Here is a 16,675-nt window from a genome sequence, read left to right as displayed (position 1 = left end):
GGGCGTGGGGGCGTTATTTATGTCACGATCAATCCCACTATTCGTTGGCAAAAGAGTAGCGCAAGAGTTGACGGTGAGTGGTGATGACAAGCTGCCTTCCCTCTAGTCTTATACTGCTAAATTAGGGACGGCTAGCGCAGATAGTTCCTGTGTAGCTTTGCGCGAAATTCGAAAACAAACAAAAATAAATCTGAATTCTTCCTCTGACTAGGTTTAATCAAGGACAAGAAAGATTCTGAAAAACGTGTAATAAATGCTATTCAATCTGTATTTCCCAAAACAGAACAGTCTAGAAGTACATTTACAAATGAATATCATAGATCAATCTAGATGATCATGCTATAGATCTATCTGAAAATCTGTTCCAGAACAAGAGAGCATTGGAGTTTAAAGAAAGGTCTCGAGTGCCACCCCTCTAAATATGCACTTGTTACTGACGTCATCGATGGTCATTTCCATGGAAACATAAGAAAAGTTACAGCTCAAATTGTCGTTTGACTTTCCAGTGGAAAAAATCACTGTTAACTTTTACATAGTGTATTCTACTTTACCTTAAACTTTCCCGTGAGAAAGCGTACGTTATATCATAGTTAATGACCCAGAACAATAGGTAACTATGAGAAAAGGAACTTTGCCGTATGTTTTAACGAACATTCAATCATCATACCTATCAATAAGATAGAAGTATGATGTATGAAGAAGTCTGAAAAGTTTAGATATTCATCCGCCTGTCACAGCATGGTAAATTACTTGTTTTTAAAAGCTAGTGTAAATGAAATCAAAACTTAAACTGATAGAGAATATAAGTCCAAATGTTATAAACATCTGCTATTTCTACCTATATTTTCAACTTAAGTGGACGAAAAGAAAGAAGATATGTTTTATTACACTTTTTTTTTAATAATTTCATTTCACACTTGAGACACTGTGATATCCGGTGCATGTATACATGGCCAAACATATGTGAACAGTATTGGAGTTGAAATAATTAATAACCTCACCCTTTCTTAATTAATGTAGACTATACTTAAAGCAAAGTAGGTTTCCTGAACATATTAATTACATCATTTTAAACTGGACATGGAAAGCAAATAAACGCATTAATATTTAGGTAAACGTTAAAATGGCTATCTCATAGAAGCTTATGACAGTTTCGTCTTTTGTCTGTACCTACTCTCCTGGTTACTTTAATTTTTATTGGTCTGAAAAGTTAGAGCCCTAGTTGTGCGGCGGAACTTTTTACCACTAGAGGATGTGTTGCTGAGGGACGAAGGAATTTCATGTGATACGTCATTAACATTATATTTGTTCACTTCTATACCATGACATTTGAATGTGACAGTTATTTCACTGATTATTTTTGCATATTGTTTTGCATAATGATAAAAAACTTTCTGACAAAAAGTTTGACTTATGTATAATATTTTACTAAATGTATAGTTTTCACTTACATAATTGGTAAAACTCATAAGTAGTTGCTCACAAAATAAGAAAGAATTCTAAGTAGCGGCGGCACTTGAAATTCTTTTAAGCAGGATTAGAATAAAATAACAACTGACAACTTTTTCCCCTTTGTTCTAACTACAATTTGTACACTAGCAATACTAAGCTTGGGTGCACGTAACCCTGATTCAGTTTTATTGGTAACCAGGATTTATACCAGTCTATTCTTAAACTGAAATTATTTTAAGCAGGATGAAATTATATTAATCTATGAGACTTTGGGTGTGGTCAAATACGTCAATCGAAAAGACTTGACCTCCTGAATTTCAAACTGTAATTAGATCTTAAACTGGTCAAGATAAAACAGAGCTCTGAGCTAAATGTTTGAGCTTGAAAAACTCAAAGCCATTCTATGAGCCCTATACTGTGGCTAATAAGGATGTGTTTTTAGCAGATATCCTATCTACAGTCTAGTTATTTATAGAAGCAAGAGTTTATTGCAAGTTTGTTCACTAAATTGTTTACAAATCATACATTTGTACATTTGTACGTTCAAATGTTAAGAATTAGAGATTGTCACATAATTATTGTTTCATCACGTTACAAGAACTTACTGAAATTTTTAATTGAGAATAATTGTATCAGAATATCTAGTATTAACTAGAATGTTCCAAACTTTTCAGTGTATAAAAACGCGCCGAAAGATTGATGTTTAAATTCAGACTGTGTGATTGTGAGTATAACAATAAAGAGCGTGTAGTGGCGATTTTTAAAGTGAAATTATCGCAGATTGTATTGTAAAAACAGTGCAGAGAAGAATAATTCTGCTATTTAATTGTATTTTAAGACAATTAAGCCAACCTGTGTGCACTTTAAACAAAAAAGAAACTTTTTTTTTTTAAACTCTGGTTATAATTGCGGTAACCAACAGTGTAACGAGCATTTTTATATACGTTTGACTTGTTTTAATATATCATTTGAAAACAAATGGGTATTGCTTGATTATTGCTGAAATTTATCGCCAACAAGTCACAGGCACCTACTCTAAAGAATCCAGTCTACAATACCTGAGAGTAGCAATATAGCTTGAGACTTCCAATAACCAAGTGTCAATAGAAGTCTTTATATGCAAATATTTCATGCCAAATAATGCCAGTGCTTCATAAAAGAATGTAGACTACGTACAAAAGGTTAAATGCCATAAGCATAAGTGCTATAACTATATAAGTAAAAATATTTTTACATCACAAAAATAGATAGATCCGTCGAACCCCTTTGCGAACATACTTAAAGTATTATAGTTTCAGAGCTCAACGTTTCGACTTTAGGCAAAGTCTAAGGAACGCATACAGTGTATTTGACTTGATCTAGCATATTTCTAATCCTGTTAGCGTCTTCCTATTAAATGATATCAAAAACATTCCGTTCATCAGTGTCACGTCAATGTTCACTTTTGGATTTAATTATTTGTCCTAAAATTTACAGTAACAATTATTAATTGAAGGGGACAGTTATAATAAAGCTGATTGTGTTTTAAGTTAATTGTTAGTTCACACATGTCGCAAGAGTTTTGAATATTTTACATGTAAGGTTTTTACTTTAATGAGACAAATATTATAGCATAACGTATTAAGTATGTCACGCAAAACGTTTTTTTTGTTTGTTTGTTTTGAATTTTTGCACAAAGCTACTCGAGGGCTATCTGTGCTAGCCGACCCTAATTTTGCAGTGTAAGACTAGAGGGAAGGCAGCTAGTCATCACCACCCACCGCCAACTCTTGGGCTACTCTTTTACCAACGAAAAGTGGGATTGACCGTCACATTATAACGCCCCCACGACTGGGAGGGCGAGCATGTTTAGCGCGACGCGGGCGCAAACCCGCGACCCTCGGATTACGAGTCGTACGCCTTACGCGCTCGGCCATGCCGGGCCCAAAACGTTTTTAATACACAAACTATCTCAATTTATCCATTGTTGGAAGAAGTCAAATATTATACCGTATCTCTCTTACAATTATCGGTTGCTTTATGTATAAAACACTTCGCTGGTACACTAGTTCTATAGTTTTCGCTTCTTTGATTGATATACCATTGAATAATTGACCTGAAATATGTTATTACTCCCAAAGTATCATTTTTATAAATATCGAACGAGACAGTTACATTATTATTTTATTTCCGGTTATGTTTAATGATTTAAGTATCGATATAGTACACACTTAATGCACTGCAGTATATGATTACATTTTTCGTTTTTATATTTAATTCGTAAAACAGATTCTTTTGCAGCTATTAACGTTTTATATGTAGAACATTTATTAATGTCGCTAATTCATTCGTTTACATTCCTACAATTATACTGTATAACAGACCTTTCATTTATTCAGCCTGGAAAGAACGTCTACGTAAGTTTTATGTTTAACTTTATAAGATAATCTACATAATTATTCCTGGCCTGGCATGGCCGAGCGCGTAAGGCGTACGACTCGTAATCCGAGGGTCGCGAGGGTTTGCGACCCTTCAACGAGCAATAAAACAATAGACATATTTAATCCTTTTTTATCAATCTATTACAGTAACAAACACGAGATTATCCACCAGATCATAATACACTGTCATATATATTTATCTGTATATTTCATTACAAGAAGTTGGTCCCAAGTATATGATGTATACAAAAACCTTAACGTTGCATTTAATTTTCGTCAGAGTTTAGATAGATTATGGTTTACAAAATCCTTTCACACGCTTAGTATCAGGTCCAGTATGAACATATCGTGTGGTTTTATGACGAATTTTAGCCTTTGTATACTAAGTAATACAAAGTTTGTTTGTTTGTTTTTGGAATTTCGCGCAAAGCTACACGGGTTTGTGCTTTGTTATTGCATTATTCACGATAAATATTGCAAACATTTTAGAAGTCAGTAAAATTTTCTAGTGTATCAAATTATAAAAATTAAACTTCGTATATTTTACGATACTACCAGAATGTCGTAAGACATTGTTTCAAAATAAATATAACGGAACTGAAGATAATATCGTATAATAAATGTAACCGCAATAAAGCAAACAAACTGAGATTTAATTTCAACTAATTCTGTAAACACACATTTATACGGTGTAGAATATAGTTTGGTTTGAATTTCGTACAAAGCGACACGAGAGCTATCTGCGCTAGCCGTCCCAATTTAGCAATGTGCAGGGAAAGCAGTTAGTCATCACCATCCACCGCCAACTCTTATGCTACTCTTTTACCAAGAAATAGTGGGATTGAGCGTAACATCATAACGCCCTCACGGCTGATAGGGTGAGCATATTTGGTGCGACGGGTATTCGAACCTGTAACCCTCAGATTACGAGTCGAACGCCTTAACTCACCTGGCCATGCTGGGCCGTAATGCACAGTGATCTTAACATTAAAGATCTACCTTGAAATATTTATTTTAATTATAATTTAATAAATTAAATGTTTTTACCATTGACGATTTCATGAGTAAATGAGTAAAATGTGTGAAAAATAAACGAGAAATTCGACTTTTTTACACATTTGGGAGTCACCATTTGAATTTATCAGTGTTTTATATTATACGGAATATATTTCATCAGGGTAGAGAAATGCGTAATAATAGTTTAAATTTTCAGTATTTTTTTTTGTTCAAGAATATCAGGGACAAATATCAGTTAAAATGTTATTCGACGAGACAAATGTTTTAAGCAAGTGTTAAGGTAACAAGACAAACATATGGTTACTTACTCGTCGATTTGAAACCACAAACACCAGACCGATTACGTTTGAAGAGGGGATTATTTCATGAAGTTATAATATACATATCAAAGTAAAATAAAACTGATGTTTCATGGTACAAATACTCAATGACCGTAATTACTACGGTTGTAATAGATTTTCAAATGATTTTATCAGTAGGACAGATCGTACGAGTTTTAAGAACTTGCATTCAAATCTTTAGTCACCAGATATATACATGGTTTTTGTTTTAGTTTAAACAATTGCTTTCATGCGAATATCTTTCAGATATCGATCGTCGACTCTATGAATGAATGGCTAGCTATAATCATCATATCCACTGAAAACATGGAAACATTGACTAACCCTACTTCTGAAGGGTGGTTAATTTACAGAGATAGAACTTCATCATTGTCTTTACAAGAAATGAGTGAGTAAATCGAATTGTTGAGAAATATTCTTAACATCCCTGTTTGGATGCGCCAGAGCTAATCAACGTCATGAATCGACTCTATCCTGTCTGTTTTATACTACAAATTATTATTGCTGTAATATAAAAAAATTATAGTTGTTATATCTATTTGTTTGTTTTTTAATTTTGCTCAAAGCTACACGAGGGCTATCTGCGCTAGCCGACCTTAATTTAGCAGTGTAAGACTAGAGGGAAGGCAGCTAGTCATCACCACCCACCACCAACTTTTGAGCTACTCTTTCACTAGCGAATAGTGGGATTGACCGAAACATCGTAACGCCCCCATGGCTGAAAGACCGAGCATGTTTGGTATGACAAGTATTCGCACCTGCGACCCTCAGATTTTGACTACATATCATGAATTTTTATCAATGCACACTAACAAACCACAACAAGTAAAAAAAGTAACTCTCTAATGTAACCAACATTAGTTTTAGGATAGCAACATTACTATTTGGAACAGACCCATACTTTACAGAACTAACCACATTATTTAAAATATATGGTGGTAGTTTTTATTTCTAAAACAGTGTTAATAACTTTATTTATAGTAGCACATTACAATCAAGACTAACAGTATCTTGTCATCACCTGCTTGCTTTGTTTGTTTTGAGTTTCGCGCTATACTACTCGAGGACTATCTGAGCTAACCGTTCCTATTTTATCAGTGAAAGACTAAAGGGAAGGTAACCAGTTATCACCACACCCATCGCTAACTTTTGGACTACTTTTTGCCAACAAATAATGGAATTGGCCTTCACACTGTAACGCATGTTTGGTAGGACGAGTATTCGATGTTGTTGTTGGTTGTTTTAAATTAAACACAAAGCTACACAATACGGGGGGCGAGGATCCGAACCCGTAACTCTCAGATTACGATTCGAGCGTTCCATCCATTTGGCCATGCCAGATCACCTGCATGCTGCATACACTAGTTACACATAATGCTAAATGGTCTTTAATTATGATAATTTCATAGTATTTAGCAAATTTGTGGCTAAAAATTAGCAATAAAGAACGAGTAATAACACCTGTATTATTATTTTGGAAACTTGAGCTTGAAACAGTTATTCTAGTTTGCTTGGCCTAACCAACACACATGTATCTGCATGTGTTTTCACTTTGTAGTTTTGCTGCTCTAAATCAGCCGGCTTTAATCCGAATGACAAAAACTAAAAAAGGTCCGTCTTTACTATTATGTAAAGCTGTAGTAAAAATGTTAGACCGACGACTCGCGTGATTTTTTGCGTAGGTGAATACAAAACTTTTAGTGAGTGCTTTTGTGGAATAACTTTGCACATGTGACTTATTTTTAGACCGCATTTGGCACATAATTCTTCGTTGTAAAGATCTATCAGTGTACCAAATTCGAAAAAGAATTCTTAAAAGACAAGTATGTTTTTCTATCTAAAAGTTTCCATTATTTCGGTCTGAAGAAAAAAATTGAAAAGAAATCAGTCAAATTAGGAGATCTTATATCTCTTGTATTTCTTAATATATTACCATAAAATTTAGTATGTGAAGCAACGGTCCAGTAGAGTACATCATCTTAAAATATATTTTGCTTTGGACCACCACAGTCTGAGTTACATAAAGTGGAATATGGCTAAACTATCACTCCTCTTAATAACACACTGTGTGCCCTGTAGGTTGTTTTGGCCACATGACACACTCCAATGTGTTTTGATTATCAAGTGGGGAAGCGTTTACCTTATTTTGTTGGTAGTTACTGGCAGTGATTTCACGGATTAAGAGACATATTGAGTAACCTGTTTCGCTCAACTATACCTCTTCTGAATAAAGGGGCATTAGCCTCAGGAAAACAAGCTGTTCAGTCAGGCGTAAATTTGTTACAAGATGTCATATAAGGAAAATCTCTTGTTGATGTTGTTACAAGCAATATAAAGAGGTCAAAGCTTAACTGAAGATGTCAAACAGATTGTCTACCGGTTAAAAAAGAATAAACGGAAACATCCATTTGTTCAGAAATGCTAACAAAACATGAAGATTATCAACCATGGACATTTTCGACAAATAATCATATTATCTCCTACCATATAAAAAGTTCTGTTGATTCACAAAGTCTTGATTAGACATACTTTATTTTCCTGCCATGTAAATCATAATTGAGTAGAGGCAGTGGGTGGAATATTACCCTCTACCACAAGTGATTGGCCAATAATTCATCGAATTTTGTATATCAGATTTGGGATAAGAATACCTAGATATGGCGCAATCGTATATTCATATGAGGGTTAAAATTGTCAAAGATGAAGGTAAATCCTTTTAATCTATTTCTTCATTTTCTATTTACTTAAGTTGCTCCAAAACAATTACAACTCCTTATTACAGGCCTGATTATAAACAAATTCTCAGACTGGTAGCTATTTCATTGTCTCTACTGTGTTATAGTGAAGAAGATAAGAGAAGTTATACGATGTCATCTATATGGGTAAAGGAAATAGCAAGTAGTTTGATGACCTCGACTTTAGTAATGATGAGAATGGCGTAGGCAAAAACTGGCACACAGATACATGCTGTAATTAAACTGTCGATATGATCAGCCATTTGCATTTGAACATCTTTTTATGAAACATATTCTTCCCCACTGGTTTAAGTTTAAAACTTTGTCTCGTAAAAAGGAAAAATACGTTTTGTATTCTGTCAAGTAAAAAATAGAGATTGAAGATGTTTTGCAACAAGTTTTGTTGACATTAGTAAAGTCAAAATCAGTTCACTCGCCGTTGTGTCGCATGCTGAAGCCTTTCAGAAAGGAACAGCTAAATATCCTTTGAAAAATACTCAGAGTACAACTCATTTTCAGTTCATGAGGAAAACTTACAACCATCTGTTGATAATGTGTTTTTAGGTCAAGTACCTACAAATCTTGTTATGTAATGTTTTAAACGGATCTTGGAAGGAAAACTCATAAATCTTCAAACATTACAATATTAGTTGTACGGTAATTAATGTGGGTGGGAAATAGGTTCCTGTTTGACCTTTGCAACATTATTTTAATGCTAAATTATATGTATAAAGTTATGAAATATTATCTGGTGGAATAGGAAAACAATTTCAAAATCCAGGAATTGATATAAGATATAGGCTATTGGAATGATATACACTCTTTGTCTTTAATCTTAAAAGGTCTCTGCTGGAGATTTACACTTTAATTTTGTGAGCCAGATATGTTTATTGATACCTTATGTAAAACTATAAATGTTCTTGTTTATATTGAATTCCACTCCACCTTATAAGATAATAACTATAGAAACATCGTAACTGTTATCTAAAAAGTTTCTAACAATAGAAAATTTATTTGATACACTCACAAGATTTATGTTTGCGAAAGAAACCCAGAGGTCTGTTTACAAAATCAAAACAAAAAACAGCTGTATATTGCTAATCTAGATCCGAGTCTCAAGCCTGGTACCCACTGGACCTATATTTACTTTGGTTCAAATGCGAAAAGACAATATTTTGATCCGTTAGAGATGCCTCTACATAATCGTAACATAAAATTCTTCAAAAAAGAGCTGTTGAATTTTGACTTACGGTAAAAATGTATGCATGAATCATATTCATCTGTGTGATATTGTGTTTCTCCGATAATAAGACCTAGTGTGATTTTTGGGGATAGTTTTAATATAAGCCCTACCCTTAAAATAAGCCCTAGTTAAGAGTGGCAGGAAGAGGAACGAAATAAAAAAAAATAATTTATTAATTAGTTTGTTTAAGTATTAATCAGTTAGTGTAATAGTTTAATAATAGTTTATTTTAAATGGTTAGTTTAATAGTTTTACTTTGTAACTTCATTTGTTTAATATATCAAAATAAGACATCCCCCGAAAATAAGTCCTAGTGTCATATTTTGGAGTGAAAATTAATATAAGCCCTGTCTTATTTTCGGAGAAACACGGTAACAATATTGTTCAATCTTAGCCAAAATGTCTGCTTATTATTCTATATTTATTTTATTGGCTATATGCATGCATGGAGTGGTTATTGAGTAAATGTCCGAATAGTAACAGAGGTAGCATATAATCGGACAAACATGTAGAAGTTGTTATTCTAGTTTGTATAAGTTGTTTTAAGCAATTGTTCGTCAAAACACGTTTTGTATAAATTTATAGTTTTTTTTTTTAATTTCGCACAAAGCTACTCAAGGGCTATCTGCGCTAGTCGTCCGTAATTTAGCCTGTAAGACCAGAGGGAAGACAGCTAGTCATCACCACCCACCGCCAACTCTTGGGTTACTCTCTTACCAATGAATAGTGGGATTAACCGTCAATTATAACGCCTCCACGGCTGAAAGGGCGAACATGTTTGGTGCGACCGGGGTTTGAACCCGCGATCTTTAGATTACGAGTTGAACGCCTTAACCCACCTGGCCATGCCGAGCCATTTTGTATAAAAGGGTACGTTTTTGGTATAATCTTTTCCGAAAGAGATCAACGCTTTGTTCTTACAGTTTATATGTAATTGATGTAGAGTTATGCCTCTTCATGTGTCAAAAGTTATAGGGCATCAAAATGTTCGACAAGCTCCTCCCCCCCCAGTAGCACAACGGTATGCATGCAAATTTCAACGCTAGAAACCAGGTTTCGATACCCATGGTGTGCAGAGCACAGATAGCTATTGTGTAACTTTATGCTTAATTGAAAACAACAACATTGTTCGAGAGTCAAGAAATTACATGAAGCAAACAGACATTAGCAGAATAATAGAGTACCTCCAGTGTACTGTCTCCAGGATCCTGAAACATTGTCAGACTACAGGAAAAATTGTTCCAGGAAAGTCTACTGTTAGATTCTGAAAACCTACTTCCCGAGATGACCATGTTTTGATCAGGTTGAAAGGAGTCTTGTAGCACGTTATGTACGACAAAAATAGAATAAACACAATTCTTACAGCGTATGCAGAAGAACAGTGAGTATAAGACTGACCAAACAATGTTATTTTGAAAGAAGGACTATCTGCAAACCGAATTAACTAGAATTAATCGTTGACACCGTGTTAATTGGGCAAGACAGAATGCTAACTTGCAGCTAGGACATTAGCGACATGTCATCTTTTCAAATACGTTTTGTTTCTGGCTTGTTAAAGCTATGATAGGATACGTGTCCATGATTTGCCTGGAAAAGAGATGAGTAAGATTGCTTTTTCTACATGGAGCACACAAGAATGGTGCAGTATATGTTTGGGCAGCTATTCATCATGGTGGAAAATTGTTTTTCATTTCTTCAAAAGAAACGTCAACGGCGTATTTTACAGGTATTACATGTAGATGGTATTTCTTCCATAAGCTAGGGCGATGTTAAGATGTAGCTTTGTGTTTCAGGATGATAATAGCACTGCCCATAATGTACGTGTTGTACAGGATTATCTCGATCAGGAGGACATTACAAGATTTGTATGGCCAGCAAAGTCTCCATATTGTAATACCATTGAAAACTGTTGAGCAAAACTAAGCGAGAGAATTGTTAAACACGACTCTAAAAGAGCTACTGTAGCTGAGTTTCAGAGCCATCTCGGGATAAGTTGGGATGAAATAACGATGGTTGACATCAGTAACTTCATTGACAGCATACCACATCACCTTGTGGAAATTATTAGAGTACGAGGAAGACTAATAAAATACTGAATGTTTAATATGAACTGTAACAGATTTTCTGTTATACACATTTTAATATCTGCGTTTATTTCATCTGGTGCATGTGACGTATATTGTTGGATGTGTGTTGCGCAAGTCCTACATGTTCTCTAAATTTGTAGAATATTCTCAAGAGTAAGAATTAACAATATATACTTTACGAAAACACAAGTGTATCTTCGAATATTATTGAACATTTGAGAATTTCGCTTTAAAGTAAAAAAAACAACGCGCTGAGAGACAGTAATAGGATATTGTTTGGTCGCTACAATCAGTGCACGATAAGTTTCAACAGCTATAATTGTGATTAATGCTTATCTAGCCAGGTGGATTAAGGCGTTCGACTCGTAATCTGAGGGTCGCGGGTTCGAATTCCTGTCGTATCACACATGCTTGCCCTTTCAACCGTGGGAGTGTTATAATGTGACGTTCAATCCCACTATTCGTTGGTGAAAGAGTAGCCCAAGAGTTGGCGGTGGGTGGTGATGACTAGTTGCCTTTCTTCTAGTCTTACACTGCTAAATTAGTGACGGCTAGTGCAGATAGCCCTTGAGTAGCTTTGCGTGAAATTCAAAAACAAAATCAACAAGCTTATTAAAAGGTAAACTAAAGAATTTGATAAACTGTTTAACCTCAGTGAATTAGCTTTGGACATTTGTATTTGTACGAGGATATTAGATATTGTTGTGGAAAATGTAAATGTATTTTAAGCTTAGCCAGCCGTCAAGATAATTGTACAGGTGTATCAACAAAGAATTAATCTCCTCTCCATGGACGCCGATAAAAAAATCAGTTCCAGAACAGATATAAGACTCAGTATTATTTGTAATTTTGTAAAATTCTTGTATATAAACCATTTTTGTAATAACTATATGTAATAAACATTGTTATAAATTGTATTGCTATTTCTACATTAAAATATATTCGCATTGTAAAGAAAATTGTGTATCAATGTTGTTGGCAAATGTCATAAATTTAGTACATATTGACATTCAATTACCTTCTGAATTAAAATTACAGTTTCCAGCTATTTGAAACTGTAATACACAACGTACTTAACATAATAAATCGGAGATTCGTCCGAGATAAATTATAAAATGTAACAAAATAATTTGGGGACTCATGTCTGAGATCTGAATCAGAATCAGAATCAGATTTCAAAATCCATGCAAATTCAAATCATAATTTAATTGATATTTATTAGTGCCAACAAGGTTTGATCATGTCCGATTATTAAAGTTTTCTTGAGTCACTCTTCCTCGAATAACTAGAAATAACATAATTGAATTGCTCGAATTTGCCAAAATATTATAATTAAAAATTAAGAAACAAATGAGAAAAAGTGAACTAAAAATATATTGTTAAAACACTAGTCGATGATCATTTGTTGTCTGAGGAAGTATTAGAGGAATACTCTTGTGTCTCCACTAGTCAATCACACTTACATAATAAATATAAATTAGAAATACAGTTAAAACTCAAACAAATCGAGGTTGAACGAGCTCAAATCGAATCTGAGAAAGAAATTAGGCTTAAAGAAATGGAAATCAGATTCAACTCTAATCGACCAAGGCAAAATCATAACTTTTAATTCAATCGATATGTTAAAGTCCCACCACTTTAATAAAAATGAAGTTGATAAATATTTCCAATATTTTAAGAAGGTTGCCCATGGTCATTATTACTACAGAGTGTTTTAACCGGTAAAGTACAAAAACTTAATACCGTTCTCTCTCTCAAAAGAGTATATGGATTATGACAATGTTAAAACAGGTACTCTCAAAGCATACGAGTTAGTACCGAAGGCTTACTGCCAAATACTTTGAGGTTATCGCAAGCAAGATAGTCAAACTTACATGGAGCTTGCCCAAGAAATAAAAAATATATATATATTTATTTTAATCGATGGTGTAATTCTAATCCAAATTAAGACAATTATGTTTAGTTGAGGAATCCAAACGTTGTGCAAGTGACGATTTCAAAACTTACTTGAATAAAAAGAAAGCTGAAACTCTACAAGAAGCAGCTACTCTTTCCGAATTAAAAGTTGTATTGGCCTTAGGCTTTTCATCTTATAGAGGACCCCTCGAGACAGAACCTCTATGTGTAATACATTTATAGTCATAGCGTGAGACCCTGGGCTTCAGCTTGGTAAGCCCAAGCCTTAATCCAGAGTTGGCTGTTTCAGATTACATTTTACACATTGAAACAAATTTATATAATTTCGACCAAAACCTGCATCTGTTCAAACCAATAAAGTTCAAAATTCTTATAAGAGATGTCGCTTCTACAGTTCGAAATCTTCATACAATCGGGATAAAATTTCAATCTCATCAACGACTGTCTGATATTTCTGTACATCTAGTCACGTTATGTCCGATTGCTAGCGTTTGAAAACAGAAAAGGAGGAAACATCAGTGTGTTCATGTCCACACAGGGATGTTGTTTCATCAGATCACCCGATCAGTAATTACATAATAAACTGACCAGTTACTAATAACTCGGTTAACCTTCAGAAAAAAAAAAATATTCTATTGCAGTACAATACATGTATATTATAATGAAATTATCAAGGGAAACAAAAATGTGGAAGTCTATTCTGCAATGAATCATGAACAAATTACGTGTGATTTTTTTAATTGTACTAGAACCTCGTAACTGTAATAATCGATTGCTGTAGTACGAACCACTATATAGAATATATATCCAATTGCTAAAAGTTGTTGCTAACCCAAAGAAGCATTTAAAAATACAAAACTGCAAACAATTACTCTAGATGACATTGTCAATTATGTGAAATAAGTTGTTTTTAGTATAAATATTTTTTACTCCAGTATTAAAAAGCCTTTATTTATCAGCGACAAAAATTTATATAAAATGCTGAACCAAATTTAAATAGCTAATCATACGTCAAACGAATTTTTAAAAGACAAAATCTATAGACTACTGCTATTGATACAGACAATAATATGGCTACAGCGTGTTAGAGTTGCTTGCTTATGGAATACCATGTATTTCTGGAATCTGAAACAGTATTTTTGGATTCATCTGACGTATCCCACCATACAAGGTGCATTGTCCAATTCAAATAACTATTACTAGTTAGAATAGGGTTTTAGAGATACAAACTTCATAGTTATAATTTTGATACCATAAATAATGGTGTGATATAAGCTGTTTATCAGTAGAAGAGCAAAACCTCTTAATTAACTCTAAAATATGGAAGGAATTTCTAAATTCATAAAATATAACCCACTGTACAAGGTTCATAGTCTAACTCAAACAGTTACTGTTAATTCAAAGGAATTTGTAGAAACAGCAAACTGTAAATTGTATAATTCGTATAACTGTGAATCTTAAACAGAACTTCGTAATTAATAAAATGATCAGCTTAATCGGCATATGTAATAATTTGTATATCTCTACCCAGATCCACGTTCGTGATGAAAGGCAGGGGAGGAACACGTAAAGTGCCGGAATTATTACAAAATCCCCGTATCATTTGGCTAATCGATAATGTTTAAATTCAGCTAGATGCTAATATCAAATACCTTCAATGAGTTTGGTGGATATTATTCCTGCTATGGGTGTTTGTGTATAGTTTCTACGAAATTCTTATTGACTTGCATTGTTCTGCTTTGGGCAGTGTAGCACAGCCTCTAGTAGTATTAATGGGAACTGAATGTCTTACTTTGTTATGGTACTTTATCAACAAGACCACATTTCACATGAAATTAATTACATGGCTTACTATATATTTATATTCAATAAAGAATTAAAGAGTTTTCAATTGATGGTCGTAGAATTTCGAATGTTTTTTGATTAGCTGTTTGATCACACTTACCCGAGTGGAAACTGGTGAACACTGTTTTAGGGAACTTAGAGAAGGGCCCGGCATGGCCAAATGTGTTTAGGCGTTCGACTCGTAATCCGAAGGTCTCGGGTTCGAATCCCGGTCGCACCAAACATGCTCGCCTTTTCAGCCGTGGGGACGTTATAATGTGACGGTCAATCCCACTATTCATTGGTAAAAGAGTAGCCCAAGAGTTGGCGGTGGGTGGTGATGGCTAGCTGCCTTCCCTCTAGTCTTACACTGCTAAATTAGGGACGTTTGTTTTTTGAATTTGGCGCAAAGCTACTCGAGTGCTATCTGCGCTAGCCGTCCCTAATTTAGCAGTCTAAAGCTAGAAGAAAGGCAGCTAGTTATCACCAACCTCCACCAATTCTTGGGCTACTCTTTTACCTAAGAATAGTGGGATTGACCGTCACATTATAACGCCCCATGGCTGAAAGGTCGAGCATGTTTGGTGCGACGGGGATTCGAACCCGCCACCCTCAAATGACAAGCCGAACACCTTAACCCACCTAGCCAGTTAATACTGATCAGAGTATGAAATATTCGTTACAGTTTAAGAAAGCTAGAAATGTGCTTTAAGGACTTTCAACCAAACAAAGACACACTAAAGCGCTTTAATTAATGCATTGCTATACAGAGAGCATCAGCAGAAAAAACAGAAGGACCGAGTTCAGACCAAGATAACTGGGTCAATATTCTATCGGATTGGGAATAGTGAATACAGTTGTTGAATCAGGACAGCATCGGTTAGTGAGAATGTTTTACATTTCTTTTTCATGTGGAGAAACTTAATTGGTGCATTATGCTAATACCATTTTAGCATAATAAATACAGCAAATATAAGTTCATGTCATTATAACAGCCAATTACAATATACCAAAATAAACACATTTAATGTGCTTTATACTAATTATATGTCTAGAGATAGGGTATAAAAAGTTATACAAAACATTTGTAACATGTTACCTTATTTTATTGGTAACTTATTTGCTGTTATTTCGTGTTACTAAGTTTTTAATACAATGTTTTTTCATATCGTTGATTGGTTGATTTAAGGAGCGTCTTATTTTAAGAACCAATAGGGCGTGTTGGTGTTGTTTGACGATCCTTATTTTACTTATAACATTAAGTGTGTAACAGAGTGAAGGAGTGTTGGTGAAACTGATAATAACGGTAGTAGAATATTGAGAAATCTATGTTTGTAAGACATGCTCCGTATGAGTGAATAAAGTTAAGTGAAAAGAAATAAATATAAACGAGAAAAGCTAAAATAAATTAGCCCTAAATATAAAATATAATGCAACCCGAAGAAAAAAAATTATATTTAAGGATCATCTTTGATCTTGTATTTTTATCCATCGGTAAGTAAAATTAACTGTTAAGTGTTACTGTATAAACAGTAACTATATTTTTGAAAATCGGAAACCAGCACTACCAAAAGACGTAGTGACAGGAATAAAATTACTATGGTAACACTAGGCCTAATAATTTATTATTAGTTTGGGG

The 16,675-nt window shown here is 34.1% G+C and overlaps 1 protein-coding gene across 1 annotated transcript in view; it reads left to right on the top strand.

Moving 5' to 3' along the window:
* The first annotated feature begins 16,320 nt into the window (after positions 1–16,320).
* Positions 16,321–16,675, top strand: part of LOC143223403 (putative phosphatidate phosphatase) — a 38,413-nt gene continuing 38,058 nt past the window's right edge. The window contains exon 1 of the mRNA XM_076451347.1: positions 16,321–16,530. Coding sequence (XP_076307462.1) covers positions 16,467–16,530 — 64 coding nt within the window. The 5' untranslated portion in view covers positions 16,321–16,466. The remainder of the gene's footprint in view (positions 16,531–16,675) is intronic.

Source organism: Tachypleus tridentatus, chromosome 8, assembly GCF_004210375.1.
Source record: "Tachypleus tridentatus isolate NWPU-2018 chromosome 8, ASM421037v1, whole genome shotgun sequence".
Taxonomy (NCBI): Eukaryota; Metazoa; Arthropoda; class Merostomata; order Xiphosura; family Limulidae; genus Tachypleus; species Tachypleus tridentatus.
This window is presented reverse-complemented; position numbering and strand designations above follow the sequence as displayed.